At 41.0% G+C, this 22,797-nt stretch overlaps 1 protein-coding gene across 1 annotated transcript in view; it reads left to right on the top strand.

The window, feature by feature from the left end:
* The window catches only part of CD2AP (CD2-associated protein), a 65,438-nt gene that overhangs the window by 15,190 nt on the left and 27,451 nt on the right, over window positions 1–22,797 (top strand). Inside the window, exons 4-7 of the mRNA XM_009319736.1 lie at window positions 7,854–8,007; window positions 12,355–12,455; window positions 17,032–17,152; window positions 19,643–19,827. Coding sequence (XP_009318011.1) covers window positions 7,854–8,007; window positions 12,355–12,455; window positions 17,032–17,152; window positions 19,643–19,827 — 561 coding nt within the window. The remainder of the gene's footprint in view (window positions 1–7,853; window positions 8,008–12,354; window positions 12,456–17,031; window positions 17,153–19,642; window positions 19,828–22,797) is intronic.

Here is a 22,797-nt window from a genome sequence, read left to right as displayed (position 1 = left end):
AATTGTCTTGATCTGTCCCTTTTAGTTCATGGCAAGTGTGGCAAAGGAATGGGGCAGATAGGAAAAGCTGCAAATTATTAATCTTTCTTTGCCTTTATTAAATATTTTGCCTCTGTGGGCACCTGCATTAAGGATGAGAAAACATGTTTTCTGTTCAAGGAGGAGGCACTGGCAAAATGCAAGGATGTGGGATATCTTAGATTTAAGAGACTGGAGCTGTTAAAGCTGCCCTTTGCCTGCCTGTCTGCTGCTGTAACTAAGACTGTAAATGCGAGAGGTAATGGATGCTTAAATAATTAGCTTTGTGAAGATTTTTGTGTTCCAGGGACCACGGTGTTTCATTGCACTTAAACAGATTATGGCTGACAATATCTCGTCTGTATGCAGCTGTACAGATTTTTATATGTATTTATGTAGTTACACAGGAGAAGGACTTGGGGGTACTGGTGGATGAGAAGCTCAACATGAGCCAGCAATGTGCACTCACAGCCCAGAAAGCCAACCGTATCCCGGGCCGCATCCAAAGAAGCGTGACCAGCAGGTCGAGGGAGGCGATTCTGCCCCTCTACTCTGCTCTGCTCTGGTGAGACCCCACCTGGAGTACTGCGTCCAGCTCTGGGGCCCCCAAAATAAGAAGGACATGGACCTGTTGGAGCGAGTCCAGAGGAGGGCCACGAAGACGATCAGAGGGCTGGAACACCTCTCCTGTGAAGAAAGGCTGAGAGAGTTGGGGCTGTTCAGCCTGGAGAAGAGAAGGCTCTGGGGGGACCTTACAGCAGCCTTTCAGTACCTGAAGGGGGCCTACAGGAAAGCTGGAGAGGGACTTTTTACCAGGGCCTTTAGCAACAGGACAAGGGCTGATGGCTTTAAACTGAAAGAAGGTAGATCTAGATTAGATATCAGGAAGGAATTCTTCACTATGAGGGTGGTGAAGCACTGGCACAGGTTGCCTAGAGAAGTTGTGGATGCCCCATCCCTGGAAGTGTTCAAGGCCAGGTTAGATGGGGCTTTGAGCAACCTGGTCTAGTGGAAGATGTCCCTGCCCATGGCAGGGAGGTTGGAACTAGATGATCTTTTAAGGTCTCTTCCAACCCAAACGATTCTGGGATTCTTCAGTGACAGGGTTTTGCAGGCTGTGAGGGGAAGAGACAAACTTGTGTAAACAAAACTATTGCCTCTAGACTTACGACAAGCTTCCAATTCCTCCCTTTCCCTTAAAATAAGTGATAGGTTCAATTCTGACTTCCTTATTTTCTGCCCAGTAAAATATGAATCATAAACTTAATTTACGAGTCCATGGGTTCTTTATTGCTCTTCTGATGGGGAAGGAAAGGGATGAAAAAAGGGGAAAAGGGATGAGAATCGTATGTGGAGGCTCAGATGTTTATCTTTGTGTATTCTTCATCTCAGCCTCTTTAGAGATTGAGACCATTTACTGCTCTGTGAGATCTTGCTTTAAAATGTACTCACCAATAACAGAAATGCGCGTTGCTTTTGTACAAGCTGATGTTTTGTAGTTTACAGTGGAAATAATGTAAAAAGTCTAAAGATGATTGTTCTTGGTATAATGACATGTATAGAAGGAGATGGGCAGCTAAAGTCTTAATATTTATGCTTGAAGAATCTAGCTAAGGATTTAGGTTTGCTGGATAATGAACTTCTCTGTGCACTGTAATTCAGGAATAGACTTCATATTTATAACCGTCTATTGCTCATGTCCTTTCAGATGATCTGACCTGCTTTCTCTATCTCCAGTGCCCTGCTGATTTTAGTGCTCTTCGCTTCTGGCGAGGGAAGTGGGGAGGATCCTGCTGTCCCCGCTGGAGTGATGCATGGGCACGCGGCTGATGGTGGGAAGGTTGCTTGCTTGCTCGCTTAAAAAGTAGGTCAGGACCGCCTGCTTATTTGTTTATTTTAATAGGCATCATGAGGCTATAGATGAGTTTAGATGTGTTAGATTTTTGTCTGTGTATAAAGAAGAATAATTGTTGTTTCACATGTTGCTGTACCTAAATGATTTTGAGATTTTAATATATATAAATATATACATTTCCCTGACAAATTGTTTTAATTGCACCTGTCACAGTTTAACAATAGCCCCTTAAGATCACTCCAATCTTTTTTGCCATTGAGTTAGATTTATACGCATCTTTGCATATCAGCCTGTAGTGATTTTGGCAAATTTTGTAAGTGTTGTGAAGTATGCATTTAGTGGAGCTTATGAAAACTTCAAACCTTTATGACTAGTGCTGTAGTCTGTAACAGAAGGACTGCGTGGTTACTTCCCAGTTGAGCGTGTTTTATGCCAAGAGACAGTCTTTACTGACCTTCTACTGCCAAGTCACAAATGCATAAAATCTGTGTTGCTAATGGAAACACTGACAAGCCTTGAACTGCAGTAGACTGGCATAATAAAAATACTAAAATTTCCAGCTGCGGTTAGTGTCAGATCTTCATTTCGTTTTTGCTGGCCGGCAGCTGGTGGTGGCCTCATCTCAAAACAAGCTGAAGTGTCCTGGAGTTTTTTTTGTTGGTATTGTCACAGCACAGACTCTGTCTGGTAGTTTGGATATATGAGGCTGACTTAACAAACAACAAAAACAAAGAAAAATGCCTTACTTGTTGTGAAGCCAATGAATAGGAGTCTTAGGTGTGTTCAGGTTGGTTATAGTGGTACTTTGGAGATGAGATCTGTGGGCAGTGTCGTTTTCCAACCACTGAAATTCAGGCCAGCTGTTTGGGCAGAGATGTAAAAATTGTAGACTCTTATTAATGTTTAATGTTAATTGCAGACTCTTATGAATGTTATTAATGGGGCATGTATTAAAGTTTGCATCAATTAGTGTTGGTTTTCAGAGATCCAAACTGATATGTGTCTTGTTTAGAAATTCCTTCCTTTGTAAAATCTTAACATGCAAAATGTCAGAGAGTCATAATGATGATGCTCAGGGTGAGATTGCTGGCAGTGGTGATGGGTACATACGTCAGAGGATCCTGACGTGTGCTTTTGAAAATGAATCTTAGAGCAGTTTCCTACTGTTAGAGGACTGATGTGAAATATAGGTTTGTGGTATAGTGGACGCCTGTGGGTGTGGAGGCCAGGGATTCCTGAATTTGCTTTAACTTAGTTTGGATTTAATGTGGTTTTTAATGCCCTAAGGAAGGATAATTAACGCTGCAGTTCATCTTTAACAAGAAGAAAAAAAAAAGTCCTTACTTTACAAGGATGTTCTAAAGGTTAGTAGGTTAAATATGGAGAAAGCAGTTGTTGGCTTATCCATGCAGTGCTTACTGACCCCTTCTTCTGCAGTTCTTTGTCAAAACTAGATTTATCACTGGTTGCTGTAGCGGTAGAGTCTCGAGAGGTTATTTTTCTTCCCCTTGTTGCAAAGCAGCTTCACTTGACGTCACGGTCACAGTGTGCTTTCAGATACGTGAAGTAAAATGTCACCATCCACTCTTTCAAGCGTGGCTGGCATCGGTTCTTTACCCATGTCTATTTACTGCAAATTGTTTCTGATTATTTGCAGGTCTCTGCTCCTGCTCTTTTCACATAGGCATCTTGATTTTTTTTCCTTGCATCCTCTTTCCTTTTATATATCTTAGATTAGGAAGGTTTCTTTTAACTGTGTATTGAAGTATTCAACCTTCATATCTTAGCTGTGTTAGGAAGGTCTGATGGTACCAGTCTCTCCCAGTACCCAATCATTCTTTCTGGTTTCTGCTAATGAAATTCTTAAATAAATCTTCAGCCTTTGAGTCTGTTTGCAAGATTTTCTTCATATAACTGTTGCTCACGGATTAAAAGATAAGATCTAAAATAATTCTAATTCCACTATTTTCTGTTATATTTGCCATTGCTAGTCTTGTGTTAGACTTTGAGTATTTCCTACCTGTCACCACTTCAATTACTGACTCAAGCCAGGCAAGAAAGTTGCTCAAGCATTCCTCCTTTCATCTTTGGGTCTTTCTTTGGTCTTTTGTTGTGGCCACTGCTTCTGTCTCAAATAATTTCCTGTTGTTTGTAACCTATCAATTACTTTTCCGCCTTTGATACTACTGCTGGACTTAAAAGTATGTTTTCTGTATGTGCTGGTTTTGGCTGGGATAGAGTTAATTTTCTTCATAGTAGCTAGTATGGGGCTGTGTTTTGGATTTGTGCTGGAAACAGTGTTGATAACACAGGGGTGTTTTAGTTACTGCTGAGCAGTGCTGACACAGAGTCAAGGCCTTTTCTGCTTCTCACCCCACGCCACCAGCGAGTAGGCTGGGGGTGCACAAGAAGTGGGGAGGGGACACAGCTGGGACAGCTGACCCCAACTGACCAAAGGGATATTTCACACCATGTGACGTCATGCTCATCATGCAAATCTGGGGGCAGGAGAAGGAAGGGGGGGCCACGTTCGGAGTGATGGCGTTTGTCTTCCCAAGTCACCGTTACGTGTGAAGGAGCCCTGGTTTCCGGGAGATGGCTGAACACCTGCCTGCCCATGGGATGCAGTGAATGAATTACTTGTTTTGCTTTGCTTGCGTGCGCAGCTTTTGCTTTCTCTATTAAACTGTCTTTATCTCAGCCCACGAGTTTTCTCACTCTTGTTCTTCTGATTCTCTCCCCATCCCACTGGGGGGGAGTGAGTAGGCGGCTGTGTGGGGATTAGTTGCCAGCTGGGGTTAAACCACAATATTGTACTAGAAGTTACTGACAAAGGTGATGCTTACCGTACAGCCTGTTCTAGCATTTGGAAGTGGTTTGTGGGTTTTTTTCCTTTTTTTTTTTTTAAATTTGTTAGAAGTAGGTCATGTTTTTGACCAGGCTGCCTGTGTATGTCTTTCCGACTTCTCTTTTGCATCTCTGCTTTTCACAAAATTATTGCAGCAGCCACTTCTGAAGTCTTGTGCGAAGTGCAAACCTGGGGAAGGAGCCTGGAGCTGACTCTTCACCAGAGCACGTTGCAATTGAGAAACCGGTTAACTGGGGATGCATTAGTTCCTGGAGCAGGTGGAAGCTTTTGGAGGCTGTGTAAGTTGCATAGCAAAAGATTATAATTTTAAAGATCCAGGGACATATCCATGCTAGGCAAGTTTTCAAGTGCCAATATGTTTTTCAGTTGAGCACAATGGCCTTGTCAGCAAGGCAGCTAAAAGGGTGTTTTGCAGGTGGCAAACTTTTCAGCTGTAGCCAAATTTAATTCCTCATGGTTTAGCAGACTTGCAAGTAACTGGCCAAAAAACATCTGTAAGACTGAGAATTACAAAGTCTTTGAAATGTGGGATGTCTACTCAAATGGGAGGTAGACATGATGCTGTGCTATTCTGGAGCTTTTTTTTTTGACTTGGAAGATGGGATCTCGGCAGAACTAAGATCTCCAGGGCAGAAGTGTCTGCGGATGGAGAGTAACAGCAGTAACTACTCACCTGTTTTCTGAAAAGCCTCTTTATGTAATGTAGATGAAGTGGGAACGTAAATTGTGCTGTCTGTAGTCTGGCTTATTCGACTTGCTCTGCTCTTTCGGGAAATAGGAAGGTGCTTTGGACTGTTTGACTTGAGGTTTGTAGTTTGTTTGAAAGCATCAGTAGCTTTCCAGACCTGCTGTTTTCCAGCTGGACAGCTGCAGTAAGTAGCCTGGGTTTTAATGTTCCAGAAAGCACCGGAGAGGTCCTGTTGAGTATGCTTCTCATTTTTTGGCATTTCATCAATGCATGGGTTTTGTTGTCTTAAAGCTCATGTTTAAGAGTTCACATGACATTAATACGAGAGTGTGTGTGTGTATATATATAGCCAATATTGTTTTCAATATTATTAAATATTTTATTGCTGAAATAACTAGTGGAGTTGTTAACCAGTGGCTACTGTTGATGGATGCAAGAATTGTTCTGAAGTGGATCACGAAAAGCTGCAAAGTACTTATGGGTGTTTTGCTTTTCTCAAGACATTGTAATGCTGTGGTGGTGGGAAAGCTGACGGGCTTTGAGGGTCTTGCTAAGCACACAGGCACATGAGATTTAGTGGATGTAACACACTTGGGTTTTCAGAAAGTCTTTATCATAAAGTTTTTCATCAAGTTATTGAAGGAATGAAGTTGCTCTGAGACTGAAGGAAAAATTCTTTTATGGATTGGAAGTTGCTTAAAGAATAAGAAGCAAAGGACTTGTCAGTGACTTGTCAGGATAGAGGAGGGTCAGCGATGGGATCCCCCAAGACCTGGTTGTGGTACTGGCTTTGTTCAGCATCTGCGGTCATCTGGAGAGGGGATTTAACAGCAGACGCTCCCATTCTGTGAGTGCTATTAAACTCTTATGTAGTCCAATGCCATGCTGTTGGCAAGGAGCTGAGCAGGCAAAAAGGGGTGGCAGGTGAGCTTGAAGGTAGGTAAATACCAAGTAATGTGTATAAGAATAGGTAATCCATACCACGCCTACATGGAACTGCCAGTTGAGAGTTGAGTATGAGCTCATGAATATCTGGTAGCGCGGCTTTCAGTTTTCAGAAATCCTCAGCTCTGTGTGCAGCGACAGCCCAAGACACCGTCAGGATGCCAGGTGTCATCAGATCTATTGAGACCAGGATGGGGACAGGCGGCTAGATGTTTAAGGGGATGGAGCAGCTGCCTGGTGAGATGGGGGCTGGCAAGGGTGGGACTCTTCAGTTGAGAGGTTAAAGCCAAGGAGGGGATATGATCAAGGTTTACACAGCTGTGGAGGTAGTGATAAACTAAATGCAGTGGTGGGGAGCGCACACTGGCACTAGTAAGGTGTCAGCTTAAAGCAGATGGGAGAGAGGAGCTTCTTTACGTAGCAGAGAGCGAATATCTGGTGTCTATCCCCAAGGAAGCTGTGGAGGCAGACGGGGATTAGACAGCTTCATCTGCAGACATGAAAGGGAGAGAGGAGGGGATGTATCTCCCTAATGAAACCCTTATGGGTGCTCTGGGAATGTGGGAGGATCTGCGTTGCAGGCTAGCTCTCTAAAGAGTGTCTGGGATTGCGGCTGCTGGGAGCTGTGTTCTGCACTAGATGAGCCGTTGATCTGACTTAATGTGTTTCTTCTTGTGCAAAGCGATGATTTCCTTCTTTCAGAGTATCTGTTCTCCGGTGGAATATCATTTAATGAGCTGATGCAGGAGAGTAACTGCTGCGTGCATGGCCTTTTCTGTCAAGAACTGATGCTTTCTTATTTATAGGCTTCTTAGTCTTGATTGACACATTCAATTCCAGTGCTAACACCTTAATTTAGAAAGATAGGAAGGTGGGAGACAATTATCAGAAAAACGATGTCTGTTACTTTCCTCCTACACCTTTCCCCTCACTTCCTCCCACTGTATTTCTTGTATCTCTCTTTCTTTTCCACTTGTGTCTCTCAGCAGTATGATTGCATCTTGTCTGTAAACAACCTTTGAGCTTTCTGAGGCAGAGATGATCACCTAATACAGTTTTGTATACTAAAAATATTTTATTTAGTGCCCTACCCTATAGGTCTGTCATTGAAGTAATATTTATATTTTTAAAAATGTTTTGAAATATGAGCTGTGAATTAAGAGTTGTAATATGGGGCTTCTGGGCTCAAAGCTACTTTTCTTAGGGTTAGAGCAGATGGCTAAAATACTGCCCCTGTTTCTGAATTTTCTCAGCACATCAGCTTACCTGTTTACTAACATGATTGTATGGAAGGGTCAAGTTTATTAAGGCCTTTAGTAGGTTTAGGTGCAGGATGCCATGATTTTTGAGTATAATACATCATTACACACCAAATGGTAAGTACCTGAAATCTGTTAGTCTATGGAGTGCCTGTCTAAAAACACTGACCTCTTGGGTAATTTAAATGGCCTCTCAGTCTTTTAAATCTCTTGTTTCAGGAAGTTAAGAAGGATGTAGAGCCCAAGGATGATGCCGTACCAGTCAGGAGGGAGAAATCTGGCAATGTAGCCAGCCTTGTGCAGCGTATGAGCAGCTATGGGCTTCCGGCAGGAGGATTTCAGCCTCATCCCCCATCCAAAAGCTTCAAGAAGAGTATGTAGTCTTTCCATTCCTTCAATTGTGTAAGCTGCTGATGTGCATTTTTTTAATAAATATGAATTATTTAATGTCTGACTTAGTTTTAAGGTTATGCGGAAAACTAGAGACACAGGAGGAAAAACTTCGATTCTAAGCCAAATTCTGCTCCTGAATGCGTGGGCAGAAAGCTTGTATGTAGTTCTTAACAGCAGCAATAGGGATGAATTTTCCTGAGAACAGGATTTAGACCCCATCCAGATTCCAGAGTTACTCTGTAACTATGTAAGCTCTGCTTGTATTGTCAGGTACCTGAATGAGAGCTGCAGGCCTGTTCATGATAATCAAAAGTCTTCCTGTGGTCATTTCTTCTAAACAAAAGTTTTGCTACAAATTCAAGGCTTTGTGACAAGGAAGCACTCTGTAGTTCAGGTTCTTCTTGTTTGGTAGGCTCGCTTCTAGTGTGAAATAAGGTGGAGTTAGTGGTGTCTAAGAAAAACTGGTGGTCTTCCTTTGGTTGTAACTGCATCCCCCAGGATGCTCATGAGTACAGACTTGGTGCCTTGGTATCTGTGGTTCCTATGTTTTAATGCCAGTATTTAAATCAAGATGACTGAAACGTAGAGTAGAAAATGGCATTCCCTGCATCCAGAAAATTGCTATGTGATTTGGATTTGGACACCTCAGTCTTACAACAGACACTGCTTTAAATTACTCTGGCTTCCTCTCTCTTATAAGAGATTGCAGGCATTTATGATTTAAGCTTGCTTTTTAAAAGAAAGAATTCAGAACTTACTGTTTCTGGTATGTTTATGCTTTGAGTTTTTGCCCATAAAAGGAGAAGAGGCACTAGTCGTCTTTTAAAGCCCTGAAATGGGACCACTAGATTTACAACTTTGTTGAAACTTTCTTCTAGGCAACTAAGGATGTTACCTTCAAAATTACTTCTTAATGAATCTGATCTGTATATGCATATTGGCAACAGCGCGTATGTGCCTGTTAGATGTTTGCATCAGCAGGCTTTTGAAAATGTAGCCTGAAAGACTAATGCTGTTCCTAGATTAATGCAACCAGGCTCTGAAAGGGAATCAACATGATCCTTGTGGGTCCTTCTAACTCGAGATATTCTAGGATTGTGTGATTCTGTGAACACGATCTGATGCCAGTTCAGGTGTTAGCTATTCATTCTGGTCTCCCTAACCCTGGAACGATCCCATATTCAGCATGTCTTGTCCTCGTGCTGGTGGCTGTGTGGCCGTGGCCAGGTGTCCTGGTTTTGGCTGGGATAGAGTTAATTTTCTTCCTAGTGGCTGGTACAGTGCGTGTTTTGGATTTAGCATAAGAATAATGTGATAACACACTGATGTTTTAGTTGTGCTAAGCAGTGCTTATACTAAATCAAGGACTTTTCAGCTTCCTGTGCTCTGCCAGTGAGGAGGTGCGCAGGAAGCTGGGAGGGACCATGGCCAGGACAGCTGACCCAAACTGGCCAGAAGGATATTCCACACTATGTGACATCATGCTCAGTATATAAGCTGGGGGGAGTTGGCCAGGGGGCAGCGACCACTGCTTGGGGACTGGCTGGGCATCGGTCAGTGGGTGGTGAGCGATTGCATCACTTGTGGGTTGGTTTTTTTGCTGTCCTGTCCCATTCTCCCTCCTCCCCACCTTGATGTCGTCCATGTCGTCCCCCCCCGTTACAATTTATGATGATGATTATTATTTCAATTATTAAACTGTTCTTATCTCAACCTACAAGTTTTCTCACTTTTACCCTTCCGATTCTCTCCCCCACCCCCCTGGCGGGGGGGGGGAGGGTGAGCGAGCGGCTGTGTGGTGCTCAGTTGCTGACTGGGGTTAGACCACGACACCAGAGCAGCAGGTACAACTTGGTGTCACTCTGCGGTGCTCTGGCTAGTCTCATCCTCCTAGAGGAAAATGGTGTTCAAGCACCTTCCTTTAAGCACGCAACTGTTTACCTGGCGCAACGATAATCTCTGCGTTTCCATTTTACGTGCTGTTCCCTCTTTCCTGGAAGACTGTTTAAACAGCTCTTGCAGATCCTGTTTGCTCTGTGCCTGGGCAATTGCTCACTCCCTTCAAAGGGTTTCCAGTGCTTAGTCGTCTTTCCGATTCTGGTTCCTAACCTGGTAAAATGAGGCTTACAATGTTAAAAACAAAGTTAAGCTTCTTTAATAGCAAGTTTCTAGTGTGCAGTAAGGTTGTCTTTGCCTGGGAAGTCCCTTGTGTTTTTCTCATGAGCAGCTCTCGCTGAATTCGGGCATTTTGTATCAGGTGAGTAGTAAGCTGCAGGCAGTATTCCTATCAGTTAGATGGCTGCCTTTATTCAGGAAAAGGAAAATACAGAAGGTGTGCTAAATTACGGCAACAAAGGGCTAAATTTGGTTTACCTAGTACAAAACAAAACCTGAAGCCAGACAAGTTGTTTTGGAAATGGACAGAATTGCCTGAGGGCTGCCAGCCTAGCAGTCCTGCAGCACCTCATGAAGCTGGACTGGTGTTTTCTGAGCCATTTGGTTAGCTTCCTAGGTTAATCTAGGGATTTTTCAAAACTGAAAGGCAGTACTTCCTAAACTGGGTATCACTGAAAACAGACCTCAGGTGAGAGAGAGGTCTGGATGTGAAATGCATCTGTGGGTTTTTCTCCCCCTCTTCCCCATTTAGATAGAATTACAATATGAAAAGGAATGCTCAGATCAGATTTATACCAAATGGCTGTGACTTTTTAATTTGCCTTTTTTTGGTATCAGTTAATCTCATACAAAGGAGGAGCTCTGAAAGCGCTGTAGGAGGTAGTGAAGGCCAGTGAACCGTTTATTAAAATTATTGTTAACCTAACAATCCCTCTTGGCTGATGTATGAGTTTCAGTGGACTTAAAAGAAAGGTGTATTATGTGGGCAATTATGTGTTATTAGAAATAACCCATAGAGCTTCATACTTTTGGTTTATTTGTTTCCTGCCCCTTTTAAGCTCTTTAGAGCACAGACCATATACCAGCCTGTAGAAAATTCTTGATTTGGTGAGCCCTTTCTGAGAAATTTTAGATGCTGAATATTACTCAGATGCCTGGTGTGTTTTGTACTGAGGACGCTGGGTGTGGCGGTCTTTTAAATGTCTGACTTTGGGCTTTCAACACTGCTATAGTAAGACAAGGATCAATCTTAGAGGCAGTATCTGTGTTTTGAAATGTTTTTACCCAGCTAATCTTAATTGCTGAAGCTTGAGTATGGAAGGACTGCAAAGTATAAGAGAGAGTATGGGAATTATACAGCTCCTACAAGATTAAGCTTTGCCACTTCAAGCTTTTGATTCATATTTTCACTTAAACTGTTTTTGAGAAGGATAAGGGAGCATGTGTGGGTCATAGCTCAGGATGACAATTGCCTTCAAAAGCATGCCGGCTGTTCTGTTGTGGAAAAGGTCTGAAGGCATGGCCTCCTGTTTGAAGGAGAAAAGCCTAAACTCTCCGGGTTCAGTAGCAGCATCACTCCAGGGTATGTGCAGTGGAATTGGGCAATGTAGGTTCACGCTGCTCTGGCTGGAGGGGTTGTTGGAAGCCACTTCAATGCTCTCCCCTCTCAGGATGTCATTTTGTCTTTTTAATGCCTGTAAAGAGTTAATGATATGTGGCAAACATCTAAAGACTGCACTTTATTTTGATTTTGCCTTTGTCAAACACTGCTAATTGAAGCTTAGGTTGCATTTCTCGACTCCTTACTGGCGCTGAGAAAAGAGAGGGTTTTTTGCATTTTGCACAGACAAAAATGAGTTTGGATTTTGAAATATGAGCCGAGCAAATGTTAGCATTACCTCAGACCTGTAGTTAGCAAGGTCTTTGTTAGAGGGCAGAAAGGCTATCGGCAGTTCAGTGTTGTGCAGAACAAAACATTTGTTATTTCTTTCAGGATTGCTTAAAGACTGGAGGCTCAAACTTGCACATTTTCTTCCAAGCAAGTGCTAACACTGCCACTGGCAGCGGTTGTCATTCTTGCAGATTTCGGTCAGGAAATAGCTTGAAAATCATTGTACTGGGGATTTATCTGACTTGCTTGTGTCAACATGTTTTTTATAGCATGTTGGTAATTGGCAGGGTAGTGTGTGTTTGTTTGTAATTGGCAGTCTGTGAAGCTTGATGGCTTTCAAGCTCTGTCTAAGATACAGCTTGCTAGCCTAAAGTGACACACGCAAACCGGAAAACCAGCAGCAAAAGCTACATTACTTTTTGGGATGGCTTATGGGTGTTCTGGTCAGATTTGATCCTCAGGAGCATCCTTTCCTTGAGTGTAGGAAAAACTAGTTTTCCTTTGCAAGCGTTCTTACTTTTGCCATTTCCCTTGAATCAGGGTCCAAGAAACGTCAGTGCAAAGTGCTCTTCGAATACATCCCGCAGAACGAGGATGAGCTGGAACTCAGGCTGGGGGATGTGATTGACATCAATGAAGAGGTAAGCTGTTTTAGAGAGCCAATCGTCTCTTTACGTGGCCAAAAGTGAAATTGTTTTTTTGGTTGATTACTTGAATTACAAGGATGTTGGAAAAATAGCATGGGAAGTAGTGTTTTTGAAGCTGAAGCTAATAGTTTAGGATTTCTTTCTCTCAGGATCTAATCCTAAATCAATGAACACTAGATGTTTAGGGGAAGTATTTGATCATTGCAGCAATAAATTGTGATCTGTTAAACTGACTCCTTTTTCGAAAGTCTTTTCCTGTTCTTTGGCCCTGTCTATGTGATCCTCACTTTTAGGATGCTTATGCTAAAACTGTTTGACCAGTTTCCCTTAAGCTGACATACCCTAACTTGATTTAGGTGAAAAATGTTATTTGACCTGATTTTCCAGTTTTGTCCTTTCTTGTGAAGTCATTAAAAGCTTTGAACTAATGGTAACAGTATTCAGTACAAAAACCTGTACTTGTAGTATAACATACTTCAACTCACTTGCAGAAAAATACGGAACATTAAAATGCACTCAGCAACATGCTGTTGTTTCTATTGCCTTCATTTTCCCCTGGGTAGGAAATGTAAAGATCTGTCTTGATGTTCAGAACTTGATGGCAATGGCCCATGTATCTCAGAGGGGCTTTAGGGGTAGGGGTTTCTTTTCTTTTCCTACCTACGTGCTTCCTTGATATCTGTTCCGTTCAATAGCAACTTGTGTTGTGGGAGGCTTGAATATGTGGGAGGAGTGTCTCTTAAAAGAGCTGAATCTGTTGGGGAACTTGTGGAAAAGATCAGAGCGATCATGGAAGGAACCTTTTCAGAACTAGGTGGAAAACTTCTGCACGGCATGCTCTGACCTTCACAGGTGCCATCTCTTCTTACTACCTCCCTGAGAGCTGGAGGAAGAAGATCGAATCTTTCTTTCTAGCCACGTGTCTGGTGGTGCTTTTTAAGTAGCTTTGAGACTGTGTTTTTTCAGATGCATGACCTCTTTTGAAGAGAGTGCTAACTATCCAGGATCCAGACAGTTGCCAGGAAGGACTTTTCTGTTCTGCTAGCAAGGAAAAAGTTATGCTTTTAGATGCATTTGCACTAGTGACTTCTAGAATTTATCTTTGAATAAACAGAGCAAGTGGCTTGTAAAACCTGCTCACTGAAATCACAGTTTCATAAATACCATTGTGTGTGGATGTTTTGTAAAGGAGTGCTCCTGGATAACCTCACCGGCTTAATCTGTGGATAGTGCCTCTACACAGCAGTCATGACTTCGAATGGTCGTGCGTGAGCATTTACAAGAGAGAGCATGTGCAGTAAACTATTGCAGAAGCTGCCGTTTTGGGTCGCACATGTCAACATCTGGAATTATTTTGGGAGGGGTGTTCAGTGTGATCTATCAGAGATGACCAAATAGCCAAACAGAATAAAAAGATCAAAGCATTTCCTTATCTGGTTTCTTAAGGAGACAGGGATTTTATTTTATTCTTTTAACTTTTTTTGGTCAGTCCCCATGCTTCTTCCTTTCCTAGTGATTTGAAAATACATATTTGTAGTACCCAGCCTTTGCTACTTCTGAGAAAAACTGTTAATCAAATTTTTAGGCAAATGCTACCACGTAGAAAAATATTGCAGCTAACTACTAGCACAGAGCTCTTTGCACATTGTTTTCATGATGGTCTAGAATAGACCTGACGGGTGTAGGCTAGGTCTGCTTCACAAAACTGTACTGATGGACCAGAAATGTGAAGAATGGTAGAAAATACCATCCATTGGTTGTGCAATATGCTGGGATAACTTGTCTTAGGTAATTTGTCTTCACTACTGTGAGGCGATCTTTGCTTCCATTTATATCTAAAAGATGCTATTTATATATATGCAGATAACTTGTAACTGTTAGTTCAATGGAAGATCATTTGGTCACTTTTTTTCATGGGGAAAATAAGGTAAAATCAGCTCCACAAGGGGATCAGTTCTGCCAGTTACCTGAGAATAATTCAGTATTTAGCCCTTGCAATTGTTTTCATAAATTGAGTAGTTACAACTGACACTACTGATCATGAAATCAAAGGTGGAGGCAGATGGGTTCAGAAATTAAATGGCTAATATTGAAGAGAGCAGGCTACAAGGATCAGAAGTAGCTTTTAGGGAAGAAGGCCCTTGTGCTATGTGCTGGCTGAATCCACAGGGTTTTTTGTTTACAGAACATGTGAGTTTTGCATGCAAAACACGACAAATAACTGTATCATTGCTGTAAAACTTTTGTTTCTCCTTCATATCTTCTTGTCAGATGCGGCACTAAATAGAGTTATTTTTGTAGTATTACATTTGTAGTATTTGCATGCTGTGTTGTCAAGCATAATTGAAATTCATATAACTCAATTAGTGGAGTTTTTATTTAAAAAAAAAAAACTCAGATTGGCAAAACTGCTTGTTTCAGCCTTCCCCCTCCCCCCCTTTGTTTAGAAGTCTGAGATTTCATCATCTTATAGAAATAAGTTGATGGAATTCACACTCAAAAAAAGTACCGATATGCATACCAGACCTGTAACTCCCTCTTGTGGAAATTGTATCACGTGGTAAGATTTTGAAATGGAAGATAAGAGTTGTGAAATTGTCATCTGTGTTGCTAGTGCCCAGAGATGCGCAGATGCTCTTCACCAAAGCGTGTAGAACTTCTTTAACCTGTTTTTTAATATCGATTAAAGATACCTTTTCTGGTAATACAGCTTGTATATAGTCAGGTTTTTTAAAGACAGTGTGGTGAGGAGGCTGAAGCAAGTACACTCAAGAAATTTCTTTTATTCCTGTCTGTCTCTGAACTGGCATCGCTTTGCCTTGCAAGTCTGTAAAGTGCTTTGCTGACCATATTTCTTGGCAGAAGAATAAATAGATGGTTGAGTCGCTTTCCGTATCGTAAGCATTAAAAGTCCCTTTCTCATGGCTCCTGGGTGTAGTATGGGTGAGTCAAGGCATTTGAATTTTAGTTTTCTGTAATGTATTTTGTAAAGCACGAGCCGCTGGAGCCTGGTCAGCACTTGTGAGGGATCTATGCTTAAAATTTGTTTCAGAGGACCAGACTCTGAATTTGAACCATCCACAGCAAAGCTATATTTGAGCACCAGGATGTCTTTAAAAATAACAATGCTCTCTTCATTGCCTGTCTGTCTCTGTAGCTGCCAGGTTTTGCATGCATTCTGGTTGCCTGGAGGTAGGCTAGCGTTTAAAAACTATGCCTGTGTGTCAGGCGTAGTGAACCTACAAAAGAAGGCTAAAAAAAGATAATGTAAACAACTGTTGTTGTTTTGTTTTTCCCTGTTGCTTTTCTTTCTTATCTAAAAACAGCTTTCCAACCCCAAAACAGAGCAGTTGAAATGAAACATTATGAAAATTTATCTTAATTACCATTTTTAAGTAGTACTCATTAGGCAAATACATTTGATTTATTTAAGACATTTTGAAAACTGTTCATAAATTTGAAGAGCACAATTCTTACTCAGTCTTCTGGCATTGTTTTACACCTTCACCGATGCATGCCCAGCTTTTGCTTGTTCTGCTTTGGACTGTGAGGAATTCCTGACAAACATTCCATTAAATTTTGGAGTATTGCAGTGTAAATGACACACCAGGAATCCAAGCACATAACTGAGCGTTAGAGTCATTATGCTTCCTAATTCTTGAACAGGTTTATTTCCAGTGCAAAAATGAGTTGTTTTGTGAATAGCAAAGCCAACAAAATTTGGCATCCAACAGACTTCTATCCTTAGGACTGCTCTGTGTGCCACCACAAAATCCTTGTGTGTCTTGGCTACCGTTGTTGGCTGGCCAGCTCTGATGGGGAACGTATCCGTACCTTCTGACACCTCTAAAGCTAGGCATATGCTGTTCAGCCGGTTGCCTCCTGCTAGAAGGAATGGACAGCTTAGTTTTCCATTACTCTGTGATGTCCTTAAGGACTTTTCTCTGTTCTACCCAACATTATCTGTAGAAATTGTATCTTTGAAACTTGTGTCTTTTGATCAGAATTGTCTGAAGCTGTTCAATGGATACGAGGCCAGTGTGAATAGGACTGCTGGAAACTGGACAAGACAGAGGAAAAGACAGATGGACAGCAAGAATATATAAAAATTTCCTTAGAAAGCCAGGCTAAAAGTTGCATCTTTATTTCATAAACAGTTTTAATATTTTTCCCTGCCCACAGCAGGGGGGTTGGACTAGATGACCTTTAAAGGTCCCTTCCAACCCAAACCATTCTGTGATTTTCTTCTTCTGTTACATGTGTAATGCCTATTATTCTGTCTTACCTTTAGAAAGCTGATGAATATTTTGCTGCTTTTCTGGATTAATTGGCATGGGGCTAGTCTCATGTTTCAGGATCATTGCTATAGTGATAGAAGTGACAGTAAATTATTTTCTTGCTTTTCTTTTTGCCTACTGTTTCTACATCTTTGGTAGGTTTCTTTAAAGAGAAATCACAGTCATTTGAACTTTCCCAAAGTTGTTTGTAGAGTTTTGTAAATGAAGTATGGATGGAATTGATAGGAATTTCCTTCTGCTTTATTGGTAATGTGCAAAATATTTCTATACAGGTAGAAGAAGGCTGGTGGAGTGGAACACTGAATGGCAAAGCAGGGTTGTTTCCTTCAAACTTTGTGAAAGAATTGGAATTGACAGATGATGGAGAAACACAGGACACTCTGGATGACACAGGTGGTATTCTGTTTGTTGTTAACCCTTAGCAAAGTCATTTTAGATCTCAGGTATAGTTTGGAGTATTATGGTTGTAGTACAACAAAAATTGTAAAGAATTCGAGCTTCCTAAGGATGGTAAGTATTTAATTTCATTCTAGAAAATATTGATGCTGAGTATGAAGATACCTGTCTTGCTCCCAATACACTTCTAATAAAATTGCAGTCAAGGTCTTGATCTTGCAAATGTATATTCTGCATTTTATCACTAGAAATCTTATCATATTCAGTGTTGAGCTTTTTTTAGTATTGGGAATGAAGTTATTCTTCCATTTAATAGCTTTTTTTCAGTCTTATTCTCACAGATATGAGTTCTCTAACATGGAAAACTTAAGCGTTTAACCATGTCAGTTGAGAATTAAAACTTGAATTGAATCAAAACAGTATAGAGACCCTCAATTTAAAATGAATCCTGGGAAGGGGGCCCTGGTTCTTTATTATGTTTTAATCTAACAATAAAATGTTTTTAAGGCGGTATTTCCATTTAGCCATTCCCTTGTGGCTACGACTGTATAGCTCGGGCAGAAGCAGATGGTCTGTGGCTGAACAGTAGTTGAGTGCCGAGTGGTGCCAGGCAGGTGCATGCTTTACAGGCAATTACTTTGTTCCCTTAAAACTGCACTTTAGAGGCATTCATGCCTTCATAGACAGTTTGAAGGCTGGGACTTGTGATATGATACTGCTGGAATGGGAGTGTTCTTTGGGAACAACATCTTAATGTGAGTTAGTCGATGCTTAAAGCTAGCTGTGTAATGTTCAAGGGAAAAAGTGATTTTCCCCCCCCCTCCCCCTTGTAGTAATGTGCACCCTCATTTACAAAGGTGTTCAGTATTGATTGTTTCTAACAAGGGTTTGCTCAGAGATAGGAAAGAAGAGTCTGTCTTGTTGGTTTTTTTTGTTTGTTTGTTTTGTTTTTGTTTTTTGTAAATTGTGGAAGTAATTTCAGTAGCGTAAAACGAGTTGTTTGACTTGAGCAGTCTGAAATATCTCAGTGGCTGTCTCCTTGGAGGTAAAGTTCTCTGAGTTTAGTGGGGTCTGGTGAGATTAATTTACAAATGGGTATGTGTTGGTCTTAATTCCTGAATACTGAGATTAGTGGAACTGCACAGTAATTTGAAGTAATTGTATTTTCTGTTAGTAACTAACAGGTTATGATTTTCAGCCCCTCACACCCCCAGGGGTTTTATTTAATGCTCAGTACTTTCACGGTCAGGATCTTAAGTATCTGCTAGTTCTTTCATCACTCCTGGGAAACTGTAAATGCCCCATTCACTGAGCTATGGTCTTTCAAACGTGCAACCTGGACTTTTCTCATCAATGAAATTTCTAGCTATCCTTTTAGATATCGAAAAGGGATATAACTAAGTGAAGAGTAATTCAGTGGAGGAAAGGTGAGAAACTGAAGTCAAGAGGCTATGTAACTTTGCGGTATTATCAAAACCCCTTAAATTTATGGCTGAGGGAAGAGGCTTTAATCTTTATTGCAATTCCCAGGGATGCATACACTGGGAAGAACTTAACTGACAGGCTAAAAGATGTGGAGGCTATTTTTAATTTGGTTTATAAAAGCTGTCTATTTTCACATGACTATCTCCTGGAATTCTGCATGTGGAAATAGCTTGCCCGTGAATACTAGTCTGTAGGTTTTAACAGATTTGACTGTAACTTAAAAATAATAAAAAAAAAAGTCTACTACATTTTTTGGGGGTGGATAAATGTTGTCCATTTATCCAAAAAAACCTGAAAAGATTAAAGGAATCTTTAATCACTGGTAGATAACAAGTATTTATCTCAAACAACTATACCTGATTTGAATGTTTAACTCATTTAACATAGATTTTAAGGGTTATCAGGTTAAAAAGCTATTTAAATAAATTTGCAAGAAACTCTTTTCAGGTATTTTTGATAGTGCATTTTGAGCAATAGGAAATTTCACTTTGGTGCCTTGAGAAGCATCACTCTACCACTGAAACACACTGTTTTTTCCTGTGGCTGTGATTGGACGTGGTAGAAACATGGTAGGACTCACTGTGGACCTTTATTGATTATCGCTTTCAGCAGCTATAGCTGTGCAAATGACAAGCTTTTAAATGTTGGACTAAAAACACGTCTTCAGAGAATGCATAAGCAATGTTTCATAAAACTAATGGAAAACATAACATTGACGTTTATAGACTGTGGAGCCTCAGTGATAATTGAAATAGCAAGAAGTATTGGTGATCTACTGACTTAGTTGCCAGAGTATTCAGTGCAATACTGGTGTCACTTCAAATGGTCTTATGTTAATTACACAACTAGAACAAATGTGAGGTATTACAGCTACAATAATATTCCTAGAAAAGCTGTTTAGCAAGAGCAGTGCACACAGCTGTGTTATTCCACTTTTTTTTCACAGAAGAGCAAATAATTTCAGATATTAAAACAACTTTTTCTTTCTGTTTTTACTTTCAGAGTCTGTTTTCAGTGGTCCTACCTCACCTGTGGTCTCTCCAGGAAATGGGAGTGAACCTGGATCTGGACCAGCACAGCCAAAGAAAATCCGAGGTATTGGGTTTGGAGATATCTTTAAAGAAGGCTCAGTGAAACTTAAGACAAGATTATCCAGTAATGAATCAGAAGATAAAAAGCAAGATAAGGTTTGTAGCAGTTCACATTGTTATTTTTGTTATATCCTGTAAAAACAATTTAAAAGACATGGAATCTGAAGACACAATATCTTACAGATGCTGAATACATTGGCCATTTTAAAATTTGTCAATATTGTTCCATAATCAGACCATAATCATCTCACAGAGCTCTTGCTTATAAAACAAAACAAGCCTCCTCAAGCTTCTTTCATAGTATATTTAACATTGATTCCAAAAGGTCTATTCAAATGTCTTGGTATTTAAAACATTAGAGAGGAAAAACCAAGCTGATATAAAAATTGTCGTTTCAAAGCCATGTGGTGTAAGACATAATAACTTCTCAAACACATCTACAGTACAAGGTCTCTCATAGTTCTCTTTGTAACAGACTTTGTATACAATCTGGGACAAGGTTGTTAGGTCTTCCTATACAAGTTAAACTTGGCCTTCAAAACAAGGAATATCTTGGGGTTTCTTTAGTTTTTGGTTTGGGTTTTTTCCCCCAGTTTTGGTGGGTGTTGAGATTGTTGTTCTAGGTGTCAGCCGTCATTACCAATGTAAATGTCCTTCAGTGAATGCTGCCAAGCTTTTGGCTTTGATGTCTTAGGTTAATGAGCTACACGAACTGCTGATTGTGTAAGCCTGAAAAAGACTGTTCTACAATTTTTGCATCCTCTTTCATTTTCTTTTCCCCTTTTTTATGAGTGAGTGGGAAAAGGAGCACTTTTATCCTCTATATATCAAACTTCAAGCTTAGGAGAGAGCAGATAATGTGATGATAGCAAAATTGCTTTAGTTTGAGTTTTATTTTGATCTGAACCCAAGTGCGCTCTTATCTCTTGGAAGCACAACAGCGATGTTCAGTCCTTTATCTTGAACTTATGCATTGTTTATACCAAGAGCTTATGTATGGATTTTCAGCTTTTGATAAATTAACGACAGCTGAGATAATCCAGTGTTTCACTTTTTACTCAAGTGATCAATTTGAGAAAGCTTTTAAAACCTTTGTTCAGTTTCAATTTTTTGTCTGTGGGTTATGGTCATTAATGCTGTTTTGCTGACTGATGGGCTTTCCTCTGCTGCTACGGAAATAATTGTAATGGTGTAGGGCAAAAGGTGGGGTGAGCCCCTGGGGAGACAGTAGGGACAGATACTTCCTTGAATGTGTTTTCCCTCTGTAGCAGCGCTAAGAGCGGTGCTCATCCACCCATAGACATGGTGTGTGTCCTCTTTGTTTCTGGTCCAGTCAAAACATCAGATGATTCAGAAAATGAAAGTTACAAGAGTGTTGCTTGCTGTTTAAGGCTCTGGGAATCTTATCTCCTAAGGAAGATGTTGTTTAGTTTGGAGAAGAGAAGGCTCCAGGGATACTTTATTGCATTCTTTCAGTATATAAAGGGGGCTTATAAGAAGGATGTAGACAGACTTTTTACCGAGGTCTGTAGTGACAGGACAAAGGGCAATGGTTTTAAAGTGAAAGAGGATAGATTTAGATTGGACACGAGGAAGAAATTCTTTATGATGAGGGTGGTGGGACACTGGAACAGGTTGTTCAGAGAAGTTGTGGATGCCCCCTCCCTGGAAGTGTTCAAGGCCAGGTTGGACGGGGCTTTGAGCAACCTGATCTTAGTGAAAGATGTCCCTGACCATGGCAGGAGGGTTGGACTAAATGATCATTGAAGGTCCCTTCCAACCCAAACCATTCTGTGATTCTATGAAGGCACATTGATTTTCTTTGGTTCTCTCCAGGCTTTGTCCCTTGAACACTCCATCTTCATGTGAATGCTGTTAGACTGTGGTTTCAGGACCTAGCTTTCAATTTGCTTTCTTGTCATGAGGTCATTCAAAAGTGTTTCCCCCTACTTTCTACCTTCTAACTTGGGAGTATAAAGAGCCTATCTAAAGTATGTTCAATTAATGTGAAGTCTGCTCAGACATTTTGAATTTTGTTATGTGACTGTGTATAAACACTAAGATATGTTGGCGCTCTGTTTTGTTAGTTGGCTTGTCTGGAAAGTTGTGTAGGCCGCTTCTCAGCAAGAGGGGAAATGAAGTGAGAAAACAGTTTTGCATAGCTTAAAGACAATGAAAATAAACAGTTGAGTTTAGCACTTCATATTCCACTTATGCTTGTTGCCGAAGTCATCCTAAAGGCAGACGGACTTACAGAATAACGTGGAAAGCCATAGGGAGAAAATTCTCATGAAGGTCTTGCGAAAAGAGATGGCTTCTTTGGATTTGTGCTCAACTCGCTTTGGAGTTAGATGGAGGGATGCTGGAAGGGCATTCTCAGTCTTTAAGCCAGTAAAGAAAAGAGCTGTCATCAGGAAACTCTAGAGCAGAGAGGGCTTCTTTTCCCTTGTGGAATTCGGAGACTGTTCAGCACAGGAAGGCTGAGCACTGATGTATCCGAAGTGCTCAAGAGTATGTATGCTCCTGCAGGAGATAGGTTTCAGCTGGTCCCAGCATCTTGCCTGGGCTCAGGCTATTTATACCCTGTCTGCCTAAACTTCCTCTTGCACTTCTAATTGCATCTCATTTTGGAAGGGGGAAATGTAGAGAACTATTTCCATGGTGGACTTGTTTATTCTCATAGGTGGGTAATTTTAGTGCTTCCTTCATATAGCATTCTGGAGTGAGTTAAATTGTATATGTGCTCCAAGAACATCCCAAGTGGCTGTGGCTTCCTCTATGGTATGTCAGAGGTACCAAACACCAGCCCACAGGCATCATCTGGTTTTAAGGAGAGTAAATCTAGTTCTCTGGCAGTAGAGAGTCTGCAAAGTTTAAATGAAAATGAACAGAGTAACTAAAGGCAATGGGATTTTTCACGTCAGTAACACTATTAGGGCTGCTCAGGTAAGTACTGACTGTAAGATCATATTCTATGTTTGTAGCTCATAGGGTTGTGAAGAAGTGGCTGCAACTGAAGCTGTCTGAATCTTCCTGGCAGCTCAGTAAGTCTCCAGGGGAGGGGTG

This window comes from Pygoscelis adeliae, unplaced genomic scaffold, assembly GCF_000699105.1.
Source record: "Pygoscelis adeliae isolate BGI_AS28 unplaced genomic scaffold, ASM69910v1 Scaffold121, whole genome shotgun sequence".
NCBI lineage: Eukaryota > Metazoa > Chordata > Aves > Sphenisciformes > Spheniscidae > Pygoscelis > Pygoscelis adeliae.
This window is presented reverse-complemented; position numbering and strand designations above follow the sequence as displayed.